Source organism: Callospermophilus lateralis, chromosome 2, assembly GCF_048772815.1.
Source record: "Callospermophilus lateralis isolate mCalLat2 chromosome 2, mCalLat2.hap1, whole genome shotgun sequence".
Taxonomy (NCBI): Eukaryota; Metazoa; Chordata; class Mammalia; order Rodentia; family Sciuridae; genus Callospermophilus; species Callospermophilus lateralis.
The window spans coordinates 51,658,178-51,681,515 of record NC_135306.1 but is presented as its reverse complement, the minus strand read 5'-3'; the positions used below and the strand labels follow the sequence as shown (position 1 = coordinate 51,681,515).

The window sequence follows — 23,338 nt, the reverse complement described above, 5'->3', positions numbered from 1 at the left end:
AAGTATAACTAAAAAAAAGATAATGCTTCATACCTACTAGGATGGCTATATAAAAATGATAAGATTTGGTGAGGATGTGGAGTAGCTAGAACCTTCATACACTGTCTGGTGTGAATATAAAATGGTGCAGCCCTGTGGAAAATAATGTGGCTATTCCTTAAGAAGTCAAAGATAGAATTATCAGACAGAATTACCATGTGACCCAGCAATTTCACTCCTAAGTATATGTCCAAGAGAAATAAGCATGCCTGTACAAAAATTTGTACATGAACGCTCATAGCAGCATTATTCATAGTAGCTCAAATGTGGAAACAACTGATGAATGGACAAACAAAATATATTATTGCATACAGTGGAATATAATTAACCCAAAAAATGGAATGAAATATTGGTACATGTTACAACAGTGAAAAATCTTATAAACCATATATTAAGTAAAAGAAGCCAGTCACAAAAATGCTATGTTGTATGGTATGATTCCATTCTCATGAATTGTCTAGAAAAGGCAAATCCATAAAAACCAAGTAGATTAGTGGTTGCCAAAGGATATGGGGAGATGGAGAGAAGTTGCTAATCAGTACAGGGTATTTTGAGGGAGTGATAAAGATGTTCTGAAATTAGACAGTAATACTGGTTGCCAAACTTGTAAATATACTAAAAACCAATTAATTAGCCAGGCACAGTGTCACATGCCTGTAATCTCAGCTAAACAAGTGGTAGCAGGAGGATCACAAGTTCAAGGCCAGCCTGGGCAACTTAGCTAGACCCTGTCCCCAAATAAAAAATAAAAGGGACTAGGGATTTACCTCCATAGTAGAACACCTATGTTCAGTCCCCAATACTGAAAAATAATTTTTTTTACATTATATACTTTAAAGTGGCAAATTTTATGTTATGTGTTTTAGCTCCAAATTAGTTCCTTGATGTGGGATGTATTTTTAAAAAATGTTTACAAATACGATAAAGTTCTTATATCACATATGCTATGCCTTCCGCCGTTAGCAGAGATTGCTTTGATTGTATTTAATTGACTGTAAATATAGGTAAAGAGAAATTATTTTATGTCATATTTTGTGTTTTTCTTCAGTTGACACATAAGGAGATGTCCTTTTGTATAATCTTTTTATACTCTAATTGACTTTGTATGAACAAGGTAAATTCACATGTCCATATAAAAAAAGAACCCATTTTTTTACACCTTACCTCTGAATGACACTGTTTATTTCTTTTAATCATTCTAATCTTCAAAATTAAAATTATAATAAAGATCATTAATTTTGTTTTCAGGCCTTGATAATACCTGAAATTGTTCTTTTATACTAAGGACTTTAAAAAGCAAATGGAAAGAACTAGTGGAGATAAAACAGCCTGTGCTGTGAAATTCCTTTGAAAAACATTTTGAATACCTGCCACATACCAGGCATTATTAAAGGTTTGGGAGATACAGCAGTGAATGAAAAGAGAAAAATCCAGTTACCATCATACAGCTTACATTTATAAGGAGGGAGGACAGTAAATAGTTAAAATAGATTATCTATGAAATTTACTAAATGACTCACTTGAGTAGAATTTTGGATATATATGTGGGGTGTGTGTGTGTGTGTGGGTGTGTGTACCCACATAAATATATACAAACCTATGTGTGCATTAATAAAAACAATATACAGTAATAATCGTAGTGTAGTTCTTTACTAAGATTTGTAAGAAAACTTTAGTCATGAATGGCTAGAAATGTGTGTCTTGATTACATTTTGTTTTGCCTTATTCTTTCTTCCTTGCTAATACTTTTCTGGGTTTTATTTAATTTATTTTAATAAATTTTCTATCAGTCATTTGCTTGTATTGGAACAGTATTAAACATGTCAATATTAAATATTCCAGTTTAATATTGGAACAATATATTTTTTTAAATTTTATTGTTGGTTGTTCAAAACATTACATAGTTCTTGACATATCATATTTCACACTTTGATTCAAGTGGGTTATGAACTCCCATTTTTACCCCAAATACAGATTGCAGAATCATATTGGTTACACATTCACTGTTTTACATATTGCCATACTAGTGTATGTTGTATTCTGCTGCTTTTCCTATCCTCTACTATCCCCCCTCCTCTTCTCTCCCCTCCCATCTTCTCTCTCTACCCCATCTACTGTAATTCATTTCTCTCCTTGTTTTTTTTCCCATTCCCCTCACAACCTCTTATATGTAATTTTGTATAACAATGAGGGTCTCCTTCCATTTCCATGCAATTTCCCTTTTCTCTCCCTTTCCCTCCCACCTCATGTCTCTGTTTAATGTTAATCTTTTCCTCCTGCTCTTCCTCCCTGCTCTGTTCTTAGTTGCTCTCATTATATCAAAGAAGACATTTGGCATTTGTTTTTTAGGGATTGGCTACCTTCACTTAGCATAATCTGCTCTAATGCCATCCATTTCCCTGCAAATTCTATGATTTTGTCATTTTTTAATGTAGAGTAATACTCCATTGTGTATAAATGCCACATTTTTTTATCCATTCATCTATTGAAGGGCATCTAGGTTGCTTCCACAGTGTAGCTATTGTGAATTGTGCTGCTATGAACATTGATGTAGCAGTGTCCCTGTAGTATGCTCTTTTTAGGTCTTTAGGGAATAGACCGAGAAGGGGAATAGCTGGGTCAAATGGTGGTTCCATTCCCAGCTTTCCAAGAAATCTCCATACTGCTTTCCAAATTGGCCGCACCAATTTGCAGTCCCACCAGCAAAATACAAGTGTACCCTTTTCCCCATATCCTCGCCAGCACTTGTTGTTGTTTGACTTCATAATGGCTGCCAATCTTACTGGAGTGAGATGGTGTCTTAGGGTGGTTTTGATTTGCATTTCTCTGACTGCTAGAGATGGTGAGCATTTTTTCATGTACTTATTGATTGATTGTATGTCCTCCTCTGAGAAGTGTCTGTTCAGGTCCTTGGCCCATTTGTTGATTGGCTTATTTGTTTTCTTATTGTTTAACTTTTTGAGTTCTTTGTATACTCTGGATATTAGAGCTCTATCTGAAGTGTGAGGAGTAAAGATTTGTTCCCAGGATGTATGCTCCCTATTTACCTCTCTTATTGTTTCTATTGCTGAGAAAAAACTTTTTAGTTGAAGTAAGTCCCATTTGTTGATTCTAGTTATTAACTCTTGTGCTATGGGTGTCTTATTGAGGAATTTGGAGCCCGATCCCACAGTATGTAGATCAGAGCCAACTTTTTCTTCTATCAGACGCAGTGTCTCTGATTTGATATCAAGCTCCTTGATCCATTTTAAGTTAACTTTTGTACATGGCAAGAGAAAGGGATTCAGTTTCATTTTGTTGCATATGGATTTCCAGATTTCCCAGCACCATTTGTTGAAGATGCTATCCTTCCTCCATTGCATACTTTTAGCCCCTTTATCAAATATAAGATAGTTGTAATTTTGTGGATTGGTCTCTGTGTCCTCTATTCTGTACCATTGGTCCACCCGCCTGTTTTGGTACCAGTACCATGCTGTTTTTGTTACTATTGCTCTGTAGTATAGTTTGAAATCTGGTATTGCTATACCACCTGATTCATACTTCCTGCTTAGAGTTGTTTTTGCTATTCTGGGTCTTTTATTTTCCCATATGAATTTCATGATTGCTTTATCTATTTCTACAAGAAATGCCTTTGGGATTTTGATTGGCATTACATTAAACCTATAGAGAACTTTTGGTAATATCGCCATTTTGATGATGTTAGTTCTGCCTATCCATGAACAGGGTATATTTTTCCATCTTCTAAGATCTTCTTCTATTTCTCTATTTAGGGTTCTATAATTTTCATTGTATAAGTCTTTCACCTCTTTTGTTAGGTTGATTCCCAAGTATTTTATTTTTTTTGAGGATATTGTGAATGGAGTGGTTGGCCTCATTTCCATTTCAGAAGATTTGTCGCTGATATACAGGAATGCCTTTGATTTATGCATGTTGATTTTATATCCTGCCACTTTGCTGAATTCATTTATTAGCTCTAATAGTTTCTTTGTAGACCCTTTTGGGTCTGCTAGGTATAGAATCATGTCATCTGCAAATAGTGATAATTTAAGTTCTTCTTTTCCTATTTTTATGCCTTTAATTTCTTTTGTCTGTCTAATTGCTCTGGCCAGTGTTTCGAGAACTATGTTGAACAGAAGTGGTGAGAGAGGGCATCCCTGTCTTGTTCCAGATTTTAGGGGGAATGCCTTCAATTTTTCTCTGTTCAGAATGATGCTAGCTGTAGGCTTAGCATAGATAGCTTTTACAATATTGAGGTATGTTCCTGTTATCCCTAGTTTTTCTAGAGTTTTGAACATAAAGGGATGCTGTACTTTGTCGAATGCATTTTCTGCATCTATCCATATGATCATATGGTTCTTATCCTTAAGTCTATTGATGTGGTGAATAACATTTATTGATTTCCGTATATTGAACCAGCCTTGCACCCCAGGGATGAAACCTATTTGATCATGGTGTTTTTGTATCCGATTCACCAGAATTTTATTCAGGATTTTTGCGTCTAGGTTCATTAGAGATATTGGTCTATAGTTTTCATTCTTTGAAGTGTCTTTGTCTGGTTTAGGAATCAGGGTGATGTTGGCCTCGTAGAATGAATTTGGAAGTTCTCCCTCTTTTTCTATTTCCTGAAGTAGCTTGAAAAGTATTGGTATTAGTTCCTCTTTAAATGTTTTGTAAAACTCTGCTGTATACCCATCCAGTCCTGGGCTTTTCTTAGTTGGTAGTCTTTTGATGGCTTCTTCTATTTCCTCAATTGATATTGGTCTGTTTAGGTTGTCTATATCCTCCTGACTCAATCTGGGCAGATCATATGACTTAAGAAATTTTATCAATGCCTTCACTATCTTCTATTTCATTGGAGTATAAGGATTCAAAATAATTTCTAATTGTCTTCTGTATTTCTGAAGTGTCTGTTGTGATATTGCCTTTTTCATCCCATATGCTAGTAATTTGAATTCTCTCTCTTCTTCTCTTCGTTAGCATGGCTAAGGGTCTGTCGATCTTATTTATTTTTTCAAAGAACCAACTTTTAGTTTTGTCAATTTTTTCAATTGTTTCTTTTGTTTCGATTTCATTGATTTCAGCTCTGATTTTAATTATTTCTTGCCTTCTACTTATTTTGCTGTTGTTTTGCTCTTCTTTTTCTAGGATTTTGAGATGAAGTGTGAGGTCATTTATTTGTTGGTTTTTTTCTTTTTTTAAGGAATGAACTCCAAGCAATGAATTTTCCTGTTAGAACTGCTTTCATTGTGTCCCATAGATTCCAATATCTTGTGTCTGTGTTTTCATTTATCTCTAAGAATTTTTTAATTTCCTCCTTGATGTCTTCTATAACTCATTGATCATTCAGTAACCTATTGTTCATTCTGCAAGTGATGCATGATTTTTCCTTCCTTCTTTTATCGTTGATTTCCATTTTCATTCCATTATGATCAGATAAGATGCATGGTATTATCTCTACTCCTTTATATTGTCTAAGAGTTGCCCTGTGACATAATATATGATCTATTTTTGAGAAGGATCCATGTGCTGCTGAGAAAAAATTGTAGCTGCTTGATGTTGGGTGGTATATTCTATATATGTCAATTAAGTCTAGGTTATTAATTGTATTATTGAGTTCTATAGTTTTTTTATTCAACTTTTGTTTGGAAGATCTGTCCAGTGGTGAGAGAGGTGTGTTGAAGTCTCCCATAATTATTGTATGGTGGTCTATTAGACTCTTGAACTTGAGAAGAGTTTGTTTGATGAACATAGCTGCACCATTGTTTGGGGCATACATATTTATGATTGTTATGTCTTGTTGGTGTATGGTTCCCTTGAGCAGTATGTAGTGTCCCTCTTTATCCCTTTTGATTAACTTTGGCTTGATATCTATTTTATTTGATATGAGTATGGACACTCCTGCTTGTTTCTGAAGTCCATATGAGTGATATGATTTTTCCCAACCTTTCACCTTCAGTCTATGTATGTCTTTTCCTATCAAATGCGTCTCCTGTAGGCAGCATATTGTTGCATCTTTTTTTTTTTTTTTTGATCCATTCTACTAGCCTGTGTCTCTTAAGTGGTGAGTTTAAGCCACTAACATTTAGGGTTATTATTGAGATATGGATTGTCCTTCCATCCATATTTGTTTATATATGTTACTTAACATGGTTTGTTTTTCCTCTTTGATTATTTTTTCCCTTTACTGTACTACCTCCCACTGTTGGTTTTCATTGTTATTTTCCCTTTCCTCTTCCTGTAATGTTTTGCCGAGGATGTTTTGAAGAGATGGTTTTCTAGCTGCAAATTCTTTTAACTTTTGTTTATCGTGGAAGGTTTTAATTTCATCTTCCATCCTGAAGCTTAATTTTGCTGGATACACAATTCTTGGTTGGAACCCATTTTCTTTCAGCGTTTGAAATATGTTGTTCCATATGAGTGGCTCTCAGAGTCTGTGTTGAAATATCAGCTGTTGGGCTGGGGATGTGGCTCAAGTGGTAGCGTGCTCGCCTGGCATGCGTGCGGCCCGGGTTCGATCCTCAGCACCACATACAAACAAAGATGTTGTGTCCGCCGAAAACTAAAAATTAAATATTAAAATTCTCTCTCTCTCTCTCTCTCTCTCTCTCTCTCTCTCTCTCTCTCCCCCCCTCTCTCTTTAAAAAAAAAAAAAAAAGAAAGAAAAAAGAAAGGTCAGCTGTTATCCTGATTGTTTTACCCCTAAATGTAATCTGCTTCCTTTCTCTTGTAGCTTCTAAAATTCTCTCCTTATTCTGTATGTTTGGCATCTTCATTATAATGTGTCTAGGTATGGATCTCTTATGATTTTGCACATTTGACGTCCTGTAGGCTTCTAGGATTTGGGATTCTGTCTCATTGTTCAAGTCTGGGAAGTTTTCTCAAATTATTTTGTTGAATAGTTGCTCATTCCTTTGGTTTGGACCTCTTTACCTTCCTGTATCCCAATGACTCTTAAGTTTGGTCTCTTTATGTTATCCCATATTTCTTGGATGTTCTGCTCATGGTTTCTTAAGAGTCTCGCTGAGCTGTCTATGTTCTTTTCAAGTTGAAATACTTTGTCTTCATTGTCTGATGTTCTATCTTCTAAGTGTTCTACTCTGCTGGTAGTATTCTCATTTGAGTTTTTAAGTTGGTTTATTGCTTCCTGCATTTCCAGGATTTCTGTTTGTTTGTTTTTTATAACCTCTATCTCCCTGTATAGTTGATCTTTTGCTTCTTGGATTTGTTTATGTAATTCATTATCGAAGTGATCTTTCATTGTCTGATTTTGCTGTCTAATGTCTTCCTTGAGACTCCAGATCATCTGAAGCATGTATATCCTTAATTCTTTATCTGACATTCCATCTGCTGCAGATATTACCTCTTCTAAAGTTGAGTTGACCTGCATTGCTTGTAGTCCTTTCTTTCCTTGTCTTTTCATACTGCTCGCGTTTCTTTCTGCTTGGTGAAACTGTTGTGTTATTGAATTTTCCCCCTATATATTTATATTGCTCTTGTATAGTTGCAAAGTCTCCCTTTTGTGGAGAAAGACAATGTTAACAGTTCTCAATATCAATAGTACATCATCTAAGCACACGTTTTCCTTATTACTACATTTATATTTAGACTCTATGTCTACAAATGTTGGTTTCGATTATCGTTTACAAATATAGTCATTAGTTTCATGAAAGGCATACCATTTCTGGTAGCTTGAAGAAAACTGGATTTCAGGTGTAGGATGTTATGTATGGGGAAAGGAGTGAGGGTATGGGGTTAATCTACCTTAGTACCTTTGGAGAGCTCTAACCAATAGATGGGTAATTTATGGAAGAATGTATAGATTCAAATTCCTATCTGTATTTATAAGATTACCCTACTTATGAATAGTAAAATTTAGGGGGTTGCAAGTGGCCTAGAGGGAGTAAGAGGGAGGAAAACAGATAACAAGAAAAGGGAGGGAAAAAAGAGAGTGGGAAAAAGAAAATACGAGAAAAAAGAAAAGGAATAAAAAGGGGGAAGGGAGGTGGGGCATATGCAATTCCTCTATAGTATATTATTCTGGTGATTCAGTTGTTAAAGACCTTTCTCGTGTACAATTTTTGGCTTCACATATGTTGAGATTGTGAAGACCCGAGGGGGAAGGGTAGAGGAGACTGGGTGAATGGCTGACAAGAGAGAGGGAAGAGAGGAAAAGAAAGAAAAAAAGAAAAAAAAAATGACTCTCAGAACTCTGTTTTCATTTCTTCCAGTTGGTGGCGTTGTCTATACCTAGCTTGAGTCTCTGGGTTCAGGATGGTGGTGGTAGTCAGTGTGAGAGGACTTGAGCTTCCACCTGTGGTCTCTCTACTCTTATTCTCTGAGATGTAAACCAGGTGCCTGATCCGCTGTAGAACCGCACTGGTAGCCTCGCCAGTCAACCTTGCAGGCGCGGGCGGCGGCTGTGCTCCTCCTCCAATTGGGGTGATCTATCACGCCGGCGGGCCATTGGGCCCCTTCTCCGGGATGCAGCGGTCTGCCTACCTTGCGGGCGGCGGCTGGGCCCCTCCTCCAATAGGGGTGATCTGTCTACCACGCCTGCGGGCCGCTTTGCCTGTTCTCCCTGTCGGTTGCAGGTCTGCCTACCTTGCAGGCGCGGGTGGCACCTCTATGTAGTTTTCACTGGCTCCATCTTGTGCACGCAAGTCTTCTTATTTGGATCCTTCTCCTGGGATGAAACCTTCTCCAAAACAGGAACTTTTTTGTCATTTCTAGATCCACGGTGTCTATTCTGTCAATCATTGGCCCATAGTAGGTGCTCCAGAAATGTTCATTGACTGACTGATTGCAAACCTCCCTGGTCTAGGACATGGAGGACTACCCGGTTAAGAAGGTTCTGGAGAACTGAAGTAGTTCTTGACTTGTGGTACTGCTTCCTGGACCACTCTGAAATGGAGATTCAACCAAGAGATTTAATTGGGGGCCTGCCTGAAGGGGAAGAAAAGGAGAGGCAGAGAGAGGAGAGGAAGACAGCAGAGAAGGAGAGGGCAGATAGGGAGAGCTGAAACAATATTTAAAATTCTTTTTTCTTCAGTTGTTTGTCACAGGCTTTGATAAGAAGTTTTTCTTCAGCTTTAAATATTTCTGTCCCTGTTAGTTGCTTCAGATCTTGCAGATGCTGAAATTTAAAATGGTTCACTTCCCCAGTGTCTGTCTACAAAATATGCTTACTTCTATTGAGTGCCTTGCAGTGTGGAGTTTTTAAATCTCCATGGCTTTTGTAGAGTGTACTACCAGTCTGAAGGTTAGCTGAAAATTTTTCCTTGTAACTCTGAAGACATAATTCTATGATTGCTTCCAGTGTTACATTTATATCATAAACACTCAAATACTTTCATGCTTACACACTCACCTCTTTCTGACACATGTACACATATAAACCCACAGACTTGTTCCTCACATCTAGCAAAGTAGCACAAGATAAAACTCTCCACTCAGCACTTTGCTGTGATACTTTTTGATTTTACAATGTCAAATCTAATTTCACATCATCAGAAAAAAATGTCATTTGTGATTAAAGTTAAAAGGACCTTTTAAATAAAATAATTAAACTTGATTCTGAACTATATTATCAGTTTTTGGTCATAACTCATGATTGTTTTTTTTTTCTCAGTTACTGTTTAATAGGTACAGAGTTTCAATTTGGCAGGGTGAAAACTTTGTGGAGATAGATGGTGGTGATGTTGCACAAAAATGTGTAATGCATTTAATGCCACTAAATAATAAGAACAGTTAAAATGATTACATTTATGTTGTTTATAAAATCTTAACCAAAAATTAAATAGTATTTATAGGCAGTATATGGGGCCACAAGAGTATTTCTTTCCATTATAATTCCAGTATAATTTATAGAAGGTAACTTTATTTTCTTATTTACAAAACATTAGGAGGCACTTATTAATGTGAGAGCCAACTAAGTGCTTGCCTAACATGTGTGGTGTCCTGGATTCTATTTCCAGTACTGTTCAAAAAAAAAAAGAAAGAAGTAAAGAGAGCAAAATTTATGTAGCCAAATGCACTATAAGAAAATTCTGCCCTCGGATAAGTTACTTGAGGTCACAGTCAGTAATCTTTTATTTTCTATAATGTGCTAAGGGAAAACAAAAAGTCATCAAACTATGGCCTAAAATCATAGATTACCCAGAAAACCAGTACAGAATAAAATCTCATCCAATTCTGTACCTTGAAGCCCAGCCTATGTCATACCATTCTGGTTTCTTTGTAATAGTCAAAGGAAAAAAAAACAAACATTTTTCATGTAGATTTGAAATTAGGTTTTGCCTTGGCCTGTAAACAATTGAACAAGATGTATGAAAGGAAGCATTATGAAGTATTATAACCAAAACACCAAACTTAGAATCTTTTGCATTGTAAAATAGCTAAGCCAGGAACTCCTTCAAAACATGATCTCTGCCTTGTAGAATAATAGGAAATTCCAGAAATGTTGAACAAGTCAATTTTTGACATTGCATGTCTTGGCATGTGATTATTCAGTTTCTCCTTATATTAACCAAAACTTCTCCTTGCAGTATGCTCACAATGGTTGCTAGTCAAAAGACCTCAATTTGTGTCCTAGTTCATACTAGCATGTGCAATAGTTAGCTTTGAGCAAGTAACTAAAGCCTTTTTAGCCCAATATCTTCAACTACAAAGTAGAAAAATCATCACAGACTTGGAATGATAAATAAAATAATGCATGTAAAAAGTTTTGTACCAGTGGAAGTGTTTTTTCATCCTTAAAAAAGATAATAAGAGTTGAGGTCATGGGACAATATATAAAAAAATAATTCAACCTTAGTATTCTAGTGATTTTCTATGTCTAAATATTAATTTTTCATTATTTACTTTAAAAGCACATCTTGTCACCACACTTGGTACAGTCATCCCAGAAAATGCATTGCTCATTGCCTAGCATATAATAATAGGTGCATAATAAATATTTATTGAATATTCTGAATAAGCATGTATAATCCATCATCTTTATTCACTTAGATTCTGGGAGAATTATATTTAAATCAGTAATAAATAAGAGACTGATTAATTCAACTCTCTTTTGTACCTTTCCCATTCCCTTTATTTTTTCTGCCTTTATAATTAAGGGCTATCTTAGTTCAGGCTGCTATAACAGAATACCACAGACTAGACAGTTCAAACAATAATTTATTTCTTATTTCTTTTTCTAATAAAGAATAAGAAATAATAATAATTTAGTTCTGCAGACCAGGAAATCTAATCAAGGCACTGGCAGATTCATTGTGAGTGAGGGCATTCTTCCTGGTTTATAGACTGGGGTCTTGTCATTGTATTTTTATGCAGAGAGCAGAGATAGTGAAAAATCTCTTATATCTCATAAAAGTTAATCCTATTCACTACAAATTCACCCTCCTGACATAGTTACCTCCTGAAGTTCCCATCTCAGTACCATCACATTGGGAGAATACAAGCATTCAGCCTATAGCAAGGTTCTACCTCAAGTTAAATACTTTTTATAATCAATTAAGCTATTTCTTTTTCTGAATTCCATATTCACATCCATGTGAACCTAGTCCTTTTGATCCCCCAAATAATTTCTTTAAAGTCTACATAAAGAATAACTTCTGTTTATTACAACAGATTGTAAGCTCTTAAAGGCATCCCTCTGTTGTGTTTATCTCACCTAGTCTTAAAGGAAGTATATGGGGAAAAGACATAACTCTACTACACAGTTCTTTGCTTTTGAAAAGAAAACTAACCACATTAGGATAGCTGAATACCAATATTAAGATATATTAGTTGTGGCTGGGCGCCATGTCTCACACCTGTAATCCCAGCAGGTCAGGAGGCTGAGACAGGGGGATCGTAAATTCAAAGCCAGACTCAGCAATGGCAAGGCACTGAGCAATTCAGTGAGACCCTGTCTCTAAATAAAATACAAAATAGGGCTGGGGATATGGCACAGTGGTTGAGTGCCCCTGAGTTCAATCCCCGGTACTCGAAAACAAAAGATATATTAGTTGTTGTCATATGTGTTGGCTAAGACTATAAAACACCTACAACCTCTTAAAAGGTCTTTCAGGTGGGTGGGTGAAATGGGATAAAGTAGGGATGTGTCAGGCTTTGGTGTGAGCCAGTGTCCACAAAAGGTGACAGGAGTGCAAACTAATCAGGGGATTGGGAATTGAGGTCTTCTCTGGGCTGGTATCATTGTTCAAGGCATTGCCTTGAAGATGAGGGCACAGTAGTCGTCTCTGTTCTACAAGAATATTGGTCATCAGTATGTTAAAAGTGTCTTTTAACACCCTTGCTAATTGCTGAGCATCCAGTGACACACAGCCCTATTTAGGGAAGTTTTCAAGAAAGAGTACCAATGTCTCTAAAGAACCAGACAAAAAGCCTAATCATAGGCTTAGAGTTACTATTGGATTTTTTTTACTAAGGATACAGATTATTTAAATGTTCAAGCATTTCTTACATCCTACATAACTTACCATGGCCATAAAGAGCTTGCTGACAGTTCCTTTTACTAAAGCCTGAAGTATCTGACAAAGGGTCACCCCTACTCCAAGGACTCCATAAATAGAATAGATCACCAAATTGCATTAGATGTTGTGGAAACACTCCTTGAGGCAAAAGAATAAATAAAATAACTTAAATTTTTCCAACTCAGTTTTCTCAATTCTGCCTTATAACTTGTAGAATAAGATTCAAAATCTTAAAAAAAAAAAAGCAACACCTTTTTGGTAATAGTCTTCAAACAAAAAACAAGAATAAAACTGATTAAATTGTTAATTTTATTCTTAAATTAAAAGATTTTTATTTCAATTATTTTCTTTCAACAATTTTTTTTAAATTTTAAGTTAAGAATGTATTCTAGGGCTGGGGTTGTGACTCAGCAGTAGAGTGCTCACCTAGCATGTGTGAGGCACTGGGTTCAATCCTCAGCACCACATAAAAATAAATAGTTATTATGTTCAACTACAACTAAAAAAAGATTTTTAGAAAAAGAATATTCTAAATAATGCTGATGTTATAAGTAAAATCATAAGATTATGCTTTGTTATTTTTCCAAGAGAGCTTTCAAACATCTATAGTAATCATATTATGTCTTACCATTCAAAATTCAAAATTTCTGTGTACAGAAACACCAACCATTATTTGTAAGTGTAAGTGACAAAGATTGTGACAGTGGTGTAATTTTGTTATAATAAACTTGTTCCTTAAGGCAAATAAACAACTGAAGGTGCATATATACGATGCTGTGAGGAGGAAAGGAAGAAAAAAGAGAGAGAGAGAGAAGTGTCACAGTAGAATGGGTAGAGAATAGTGATGGAAGGGGGGGATAGGGAGGGCAGCAGAATACAACTGACACTAGGATTGCTGTATGTATACACATGGCTGTATAACCAATGTGATCCTGAAATCTGTACATGTGGAAAAATGAGAATTCATACCTATTTGAATCAAATGTATGATATGTCAAGATCATTGTATTGTCTTGAGCAACTAATTAAAAAAAATAAAAGAGAAGCTGAATATATGTGTGACATCATGGGAAATCCCTTTAGTAATGGAAATCGCTTTCTACAACAGGGACAGCCAGAACCACTAAGATGACATACTTTAATATTATGTATGAACCAAGCAAAATGTTTGATTGTTCAAATGTCCCAGTTAAATTTTCAAACAAAGAAATCTCACTTCGTGTCATATCTTTTTTTTGGTACGGGGGATTGAACCCAGGGATGCTTTACCACTTGTCCATTTTCCCTAGTTCCAGAAAGGTGAAGGTTGTATAACTGCATTAATGTGACCAGGAGTGTCGTTTTTCCCTTTTAAACCAAGATAAAGAGATCATGCAGGATGTCTGTATTTTGTAATCTCTGACACATGCCATGTATGGTGAAAACCAAGGCAGATAGTTGTTGTTTTAGGTATATTTCATAAGGGTGAGTGAGAAACAGTCTTTGGTGCTGGCCAGTCAAGTTGCCACTTAAATCCAACTCTAAAATCCTAGTACTAAAAGGGCAGTTGTGCTTTTTATGTCTGAGGGATTTCTGAGTGAGGTTTAGCCCCTGCCAGAATGCATGTAGACTGTCTATATGAAATAAACTCATACTTAATCTGGACTCTACAGTAGCAAAGGTTTCAGGTTTCCTAGTCTTAAAAACGTTTTACATTTAGGGCTGGGGCTATAGCTCAGTGCTAGAGCACTTGCGTAGCATGTGTGACTCACTAGGTTCCATCTCAGCACCACAAAAATAAATAAAATAAAGGCATTGTGTCCATCTACAACTAAATTTTTGTTAAAAAAAATCTACATTAAAAAAGTCACAAACAAATAAGCAAACCATGTGAATTTTTAAAGCACATTCCAAGGTGTGTGATATTTTAAATAGAGTTTCAGGCCTAATTCCAACCAATCTAGAGATGTGTGCCGAGAATTGATGTTTATGCAGTATCATAAGATTGTTTTTAGAATCACTGAAGATTAAATTATGTTTATTTAGCATCCAGGTTAACAGTAATTTGTAATATTTAAAAATTAATGGTACGTCTGTATGTTATCTAAGTGGTAACTCAATTAGAAAAATATCCAGTTAACTTGAAAGCACATTCTTAACCATTCTTTTTTAATTTAATTTAATTCTATTATTATTATTATCATTATTGCATTACAATTCTTAATATTATTATTATTGCTTTACAATTCTTAATACACCTTTATTCCACAATTTATCATATCTCTCATTGTATACAAGGTATGTTGACACCAAATTCACATCTTAATCATTCTTATTAGAAATTTATCAACCTATCCCAGACTAAGTAGAAAATTTTATGTGTATAAATTATGAAAAAAATTTAAATACTTTTATAGTATAAACTTGGTCAGAAAGGCTATTTTTAAAACTAAAGCTATTGGTGCATAGTAAGTCATAAATAAGAACTATTTGTATAGTAGGAGAGGAATCTATGTAAAAATTTTTAGTTGACATTAGGTTGTATTCATTTGAAAACAACTTACATTTTTATGAAATGTTCTACAATTCTGGATTTTATGAAATGTCTTATAATTCTGAGTTTCCCTCTGTTTATTTCAATTAACTATTCTTTGATAAAGTTATATTATTTCCTTACAAAATTAGATTAATAGAGATTAAGCCTTATATATTTTTAAAGAATAACTTTTGAAAGACTACTTTGAAAGCTGGGTGTACAGTTGTCAGTAAACTCCAAGTTTATAAACAGCAATTAGAATGAACACTGATTTAGAGGAAAAAATTGTCAGAATTGATTTATAAAATAGAAAAACTGAATTAAAATAAATAAGCATCTCAAACTAATTTGTAGATACAGGAACATCTAACATTATATAAGGGCAAATAATATTTTCCTGAACTATTTCTAGGTAAAAATAGAAGAACCTTCAAAGTCAAGTAGATATGCACTTACTGTATATATCTTGATTTAAAGGATTGACTGCTTTTTTTAAAAAAAAAATTTAGTTGTAGATGGACACAATATTTTATTTGTTTATATGCAGTGCTGAGAATCAAACCCAGTGCCTCATACATGCAAGGCAAGCACTCTGCCACTGAGCTACTGCTTTTTAAAACATAATATGTTAGGCTCTGTACAAAGCTTAAAGAAACTTAAAATCCAGCAAAACAGGATTGACAAACAGTTGTGTTTAACTTTGACTTTTTAGTTTTATTGGGAGCCAGAGGGAAAGGAATAAAAGAGCTTGTTGTCAGTAAGTAAGTAGACTTCTTGTTCCACATTGGAGGCTTACTGAAAGGGAATTTCTTTGAGAAAAATTTTTTAAAGGGAAACAAAATATTCAAGTACATAATATATGTTCATGTTGTTCAGATCACAAGATAATAAGAGTAAGTTAGGTATTTACTCAAAAATGAAATATGCAAATAACATGAATAATGTCAATACCCAGTGGCCTTGTGTAAGTATTATGGCATTATTACCTAGAAAGTTATATAACCAGCATGTTCCTGGAGCATGATCAATGGGCCAGTAGTTAAACATTATATAAATAGAGCATGAGAATGAGTGGACAAATGAATTTTAAAATAGGATATTATATTGACCTCTTGAAGAAACATAGTGCCTATAAGTGTCTTAAAGACTTGGGGATGCAGCTCAGTGCTTGCCTAGCATTCATTACACCCTGAGTTCAATCCCAAGCACCACAAAGGGAAAAAAGAAAAAATATCCTAAGAGGTCTTGGAATGTTTCTTACATTTATTTGATAGGAGAACTTTTTCTTTTTAAAAAAATATTTATCTTTTAGTTGTAGGTGGACACATATCTTTATTTCAGTTTTATGTGGTGCTGAGTATTGAATACAGGGCCTCACGTGTGCTAGGTAAGCACTCTACCATTGAGCTAGAACCCCAGTCCTCAGAACTTTTTCTTTTTTAAACAACTTTAGAAAATGAATTTTTACACAGTCATTTCTGGCTTTGTTTGTATCAGCAAGGGATGAAAGTTTATTCTCATCATCCTTTTAGATAGGAATGTATATGAATACTGAGTGGCATAGTTTAAATAAAAGAAAGTTCCCCAATAGTCTTGTCTTGTCATTTTTATTGTGCATACCTTTAACATCATTGACCTGAAAATCTAAACTATCTTATTTGTAAAACTGGCAACTTTACCAACTTTAACTATTTTCATATCCCAGAAAGACAATTTATCAGAATATGAATTTATTGGTATCATTATCTTCCAAAAGAAAATAAAACATATTTTTTCTTGATTCTAAAATGCACTTTTCCCACTTTCTTATGTTTCTAAAATTGGAATGCATCTGCAGTATATGTGTGCTCAATGTGGTAGGATTTTCCCCTAGAAAAGCTGTTTTTTAAGTCAACATGCATGCCTTATGTTCAGCTGTATCTAGGAACTGAAGCAATATTCTATTTTGATGTACTTTCTTCAGTGCTGAGTTTCAAGTAGTACAAATGTGTGAAGCTCTTGTGTTACAGGGGAACAGACACAGACTCAAACTGCCATAAGGAGAAGGCTGATTATTATAAAGATAAGGAGGAACCTAAGCTAGAGAGCAATTTGGGACCCAGGCAGTTCTATGGACCATTTTTGATCTCTAGTTCTTCTCCATCCAAATGGTCTGTTTGTTCTTGCCTGTCTGCCCTGTAGTGTTAGTGCCATGCCCAATATTTTCTCTCTTCATCAATTCAAATTCAGAAAAGAACCATTCTGATTTATTTAACTAATTATAATCACCTCAGCAGAACAACGCATACAGAGGACATTGATATCAGGCACTGGCTAATGAGTTCATCAGTGTTCTTCCTTGCTGATACTCCTTCCCTGCAAGAAAGGGGGCTAGACATAATAACCATTTTTATTAATATATTCAGGGAAACAAAAGCAGTCTTTCCCTGGTGAATCAAAAAGACAAGTCCAGCTGGGTATGATGGTTCACACCTCTAATCTCACCTACTCGAAGGCTGAGGCAGGAGGATCTCAAGGTCAAGGCCAGCCTGGACAACTTAGTGAGACCCTGTCTCATGATAAAATATTTAAAGGGCCTTGGGTATAGCTCAATAGTAGAATGCCCCTAGTACTGAAGGAAAGAAAAATACAAGACAATTTCATGAACCATTTAATGAACTCCTTATTTAGGATTGAATTGTTATATGAGACTGGATCTCTGGGACTATGTATAAAAGGAAGTTGGTAGGTCAACTGGAAGAATTTGAGGAAACATTTCATACATTTTTTTACATATAGCCCATAACTGAATCATGAGTCTGAGTCCTCCTGGCAAACCAGTGAAGCAGAGGGAACAATAAAACTACTAGCAAAGTTATATCAATTATGAAATTTTAAAATGTACTCACATTTCATAAACTCAGCAGTTTTGGAAACATGTGTATTACACTTTAATATACCAAACAAACTTTAACAACTTAATCAATGGGTATACTTTTACCATTTTTTTCCCCTCTGAAGTTTTACCCCGCAACTCTTGAGATGTTCAGCTCTCACACAGACAAGTGTATTGATAGTTCTCTCTCGTTCTTTTATGAGTAATGAACATACAGTACTACTTCTGTGGGCCTGTGTGCCCTAGAGATGACTGTAACCTGATATTGATCAGCTGATTGAAGATAAATGGCTTAGCTGCTTGTATTGCAGATTACATCATTAACATGGTCAGTAAACCATGAATTGTTCAATAAGGCGTTTATCTTTTTTCATTTTACTTCTGCTCTTTTATCATTTTTATTAGAAAAGACAAAATTACCCATACTAACCAGAAAGATCTGTTGAAAAGAGATCAAGTAGGGCCCCCCTATGCAAAGTTACAGAGAGCTAAATTCTATTGGTTTGATGCTATATAATATATGTTTTTGAGTGAAGAAAAAATAGAGTTTTTAATAATCTTTTTCTGTGTGTGTTTCTCTTACAGCTTCCTTTTGCCTCATATTTACTAGAAGCAGTGCTGGAGAAAATAAATGAAAACAAGAAACTAGTTGAAGTCTATTTCACAATTATGAAAGATATTTGATAACATTACAAATGGAGAACTTTTTTTCATTGTGAAAATTTTTATATGATATAATTGGAAAATATGCATTATAAACCTGATACAGTATTTGTTCCAACTATCAATAGTTAGGTTCAATACCGAAATAAGAAGTCTCTGAAACTAATTAATTGCTGAACAAGTGACACTAATTAAGGGCATAGCCATTTAAGAGGAAATAGTGTAGCATTTGATTGTTGAATACAAATATTGCCACAAATCAATGCAAACTTAAAAATTATTTTCCTTCCAGTGCTTTAAAAGAAACTAGAAGAAGCTTGGCATACAGAAATTGGACTGAGCATATAAAGAAAAGGGGGTAAACTAAGGATTTAATGTACTAAGATTTATAAAGAAACTAGACATTTTGCAGAAAACTGCTATTTATAGCAGTTAAGGTGTCCAGTGAGCAGCATATCTGTACTAAGGTGTCCAGTGAGCAGCATATCTGTACTAAAGGCAAGTATGAAATAAAGCATATCTTAAGGATGAGAACTTAATGAAATAAATTGTGTGGTTCAATTGTATATTCTCATTGATATACTGGATTAATATACATGTTGCTGTGTTTTTCTAGATCAAAAATAAAATTCCGTCCTTCTCCCCCTTCCCTTCTGCCTTCCCCTTCTCACTCCACTCCCCACCCCACCCTTTCTCTCTCCCAAATTTATAATACTTTGTGTGGTCAAACAAATTGACAAGGGACCACAAATCCAGTGCATGCAATTAGGCTACACCTAACAGAACTCCTACTGTGGTCAACTAAAATTACATTTTTGATGATATATTTATTTTGATTCCTGAATGTTCCTACCTTGTTCTACCTCTTCACTATGTTCCTGACACACACATTTTGGTTCCTCTAATTTATTAACCCCCCTCATTTGCCCATAGTATTCTTGCCCTTGGTAGTCCTTCTCTGTCTAGAGTCTTCTGTGTTAATTTTCCTTAGGACTGGCTCCTTCTCATCACTAAAGTTCACCTCACCTATTTCCCTATAGACACATTCTCTGAACTACTTACTATTTAATTTCCTTATAACACAAAATTATGTGGTTTATTTACTCCTTCACTTATTCCTTGTTGTTGTTGTTTTGTTTTGTTTTCTCTCTCTTTCCCCTATTTATATTGTAGGTTCCTTGAGATTAAGGCAGGTTGGCAAATTATGGCCCACAGCCAAGTCTGGCCTGCCACCTTTTTTTATATGGCCCACAAGTTAAGAATGGTTTTTACAGTATTAAGTAGTTTAAAAAATCAGAAGAAGAATATTTTGTAGCATGTGAAAATTATATCAAATTCAAGTTTTTAATTTCTATCAATAAAAGTTTTATTGGAACACAGTGATGATCATTCATTTGCACATAATTTATGGGTGCTTTCACACCAGAATATTTGAGTAGTGAGTAGTTGTAGCAGAAACTACATTTGATTTTCTCATCATTTTGCGCTATTTGCTCACACACTACAAATTACAATCACATACTCACAAAAGAATTTCAGTACCATATGTACTGTTTTACTACAATTTTTTTAAAATATCAGCTCATACTCATTATGTAAAATCAAGAAAAGAAAAGAACAATGGCCATTAAATTCACATTTTTGAGGTCTAGTGAAGTGGCAAAGCTTGTGTTTGTTATGTAATGACCCTATACCAATGCTAACAGATGCAGTATACTTGGCTATTAACAGATTAAGCACTCCCCACAATCTTACCATCTCACAGGAAAGCAACAGTAAACAAAATTTAAAATATAATATTCCCTCAGTGCAGAATCTTGTTACAAAAATAAGAATGAAACTGCCTGCCGAGTATTACCCTAATACCAAAACCAAAAGAGAAAAGCAACAAAAATTACATGTGGTGGGCTAAAAAAAGGTTCCCTCAAGATGATCACCTCTTGATCCCTGGAACCTATAAATTTGCTTTCTTATGTGGCAAAAGGAAATTCACAAATATGAATAAGAATTTTGAGTGGGAAGAGTATCTTGGATTATTCACATGGAGCTAATGTGACCACAGAAGTTCTTATACAATATCAGAATTAGAGCCATGTTATTAAAAAAAATAGAGGGACAGATGCTGTACTACTGGCTTTAAATATGGAGGAAGAGGACTATAAATCAGAGCTGGTAAGTGGCCCCTGGAGATTGGTAAAGGTAAGAACACAGATTCTCCCCTAGAGCCTCTGGAAGAAACCAGCCTTGTCGACATTTTGACTTTTAACCAAATGAAATTGATTTTAAACATCCAGAACTGTAAGAGAATCTAATTGTTTTCTGTTTAAAGCCCTGAAGTTTGTGGTATTTTGTGACTACAACAATAGAAAATGAATATAATTTGCTAAATTTCTGCTTCAGTTTTTTTGGCTATGGGATATTGATCAGAAGATACACATTCAAGGTTGGTTCAGTATTCAGAAATTTATCAATATAAGCCACATATTAACAGCTAAAGGAATATCACATGATCTTAAAACTTGATGTAGAAAAAGCATTTGACAAAATTCAACAGAGTTCATTAAAAATTTTAAAAACTAGGAATGGACAGGAGGTTCTTGCATTTGACAATAACATCTTCAGAAAACCTACAACTAATCTTGCACTTAAGGAAGAAGACAACACTTCCCTCTAAGATCAGGAATAAGGAAAGGATGTCATGTTTAGCAATTCTTCACCTTCCTTATCAAATATGGTACAGAAATTTCTAGCAAATATATGCAAGGCAATAAAAAGAAATAAAACAAGAAGCAAAACTATATCTAAAACAAACAAGACTCCTAGAATTAATGAGTTCAATAAAGTTTCAAGATATAAGATCAATATATAAAAAATAAATTATATTTCCATATCTAGTAAACTAATAATAATTATGTAGTAACCAAAATGTAAAATACAATTTTCAATTTCAAAAAAATGCTTAGGTGTAAATGTAATAAAATATACAGTGCTTGTAAATAAAAACTACAAAACACTAATGAAATTAAAGATCCAAATAAATGAGGAGCTATACTGAGAGAATGAGTGGGTTCATTCAATATGATAAAGATGCTAATTGTCTCCCAAGTGGACATACAGATTTAACAAAATTCCTACCAACACCACACCAAGATTCTAGTTTGCTATCTTGAGTTTGTTTGCTATCTCTATAGCTTATCTATTCCCAGAACGAGTTTCTAATTTTGACAAAGTCAGATTTATATTTTTCTTTCATGCATCATGCTTTTGCTGTCATGACTAGCAATTCTTCAAGAGAATTTCCATGGAAAGGCAAAGTTTCTAGAATAGCTTAAAAATTTAAAGAATAATGAAGTGGGAGAAATTACCTGATTTCAAGGTTTATTATATAGGTACACTAATCAAGAGTGTGTGGCTTGGCAAAGGAACAGACACAAACCAACCAAAGAAAATTTAAAAAAACAAAAATACAACCATGTGAATATTCCAAACTTTTGACAAATGTTCTAAAGCAATCCAGTAGACACAGAACAGCTTTTGAACAAATAGTACTGGAGCAGTTGAGCATCCCTGAGTTAAGAAAAAAGTCTTGTCCTTAATCTCACATTAAGACTCAGATTATTTAAAGTAGGAATAAGAAATTCTTTGTGCTATTGCACAGCAGGTGACTATACATACCCATAAGGTATATTTCACACAGCTAGAAGAAATGATTTTGAATGTTTTCATGTGAAAAATGATAAACGTTTTAGGAAACAGATATGTTTATCCTAATTTGAATGTTATAGAAAATATGCGATACTTCTCATAGAATACTGTATCTTTGAAACAAATTCATTTGAAATGGTAATGCAAAATGGGAAGATAAGGTAAGGGAAAATCTTCAGGAACTAAGACTTGGTGAAGAATTGCTAGACATGAAAGTAAAAGAAAATCGATAAATTTGACTTCATCAAAATTTATAATTGCTCTGGAAATAGACAAGCTGAAGGTAGTAAAAAAAAAAAAACCTTGCAAACCACATATCTAACAAAATGTGAAAAGGTCTTAGCCACTAAAAGTAAAAATTTCATGATTATATGTTTTTCAAAAGATAGAACAGAGGGCTGGGGTTGTGGCTCTGCTGTAGAGCATGCACCTGGCATGTTTGAGGCCCTGCGTTCAATCCTTAGCACCACATATAAATAAATAAAGTTATTGTGTTCAACTACAACTAAAATGTAAAAATAAATATTTTTTTAAAAAAGAAGATAGAACAGAGGAAGGAGTGAGTTATGCTCCTTAATGGTGGCCCTTACTCTTCTCTTGAAAGCTTTAGCTCTACTAATTTTTCCTCAAATTATTCAGGATTCTATCAGTAGTACAAGTGATCATTGGATTTAGAGGATCCACAAAGAGAATTACTGTAAGAAATTGAATGAGCAAAATGAGAAAACTGTTCTCATTGCTCTCAAATATCTATAAAACCAAACTGAAAAGATAAGCACCAGAAAACTTCTTGAAAGAGCCTTTGTTGGCCTAAACATCTATGTTCAAAAGGGCTCTAAAGATGCATGGGCAAAGATTGCTGTTTTTACTTCCAACATTCCTATGTACACAACTTCCAATTGGTAGTAACAAAATTTATATGAGTGATTTGATATAACAATAAAACAATTGTTTTCTTGTCTGTGACATGAAAGTTTTCTCAGATAATTTTTTAAAAACCCTCTTGGTTTGCCTTTTAATTTTTAAATACAAAAACATGTACTTGACTTTAAAATCTTTTATATC

At 34.5% G+C, this 23,338-nt stretch overlaps 1 protein-coding gene across 3 annotated transcripts in view; it reads left to right on the top strand.

Moving 5' to 3' along the window:
* Positions 1-19,877, top strand: part of Cntln (centlein) — a 327,261-nt gene extending 307,384 nt beyond the window's left edge. For all 3 annotated transcript variants that reach the window (XM_076843415.2, XM_076843416.2, XM_076843414.2), the window contains one exon: positions 18,491-19,877. In XM_076843415.2, the coding sequence (XP_076699530.1) occupies positions 18,491-18,589 (99 nt within the window). In that variant the 3' untranslated portion in view covers positions 18,590-19,877. The remainder of the gene's footprint in view (positions 1-18,490) is intronic.
* Positions 19,878-23,338: the final 3,461 nt, after the last annotated feature.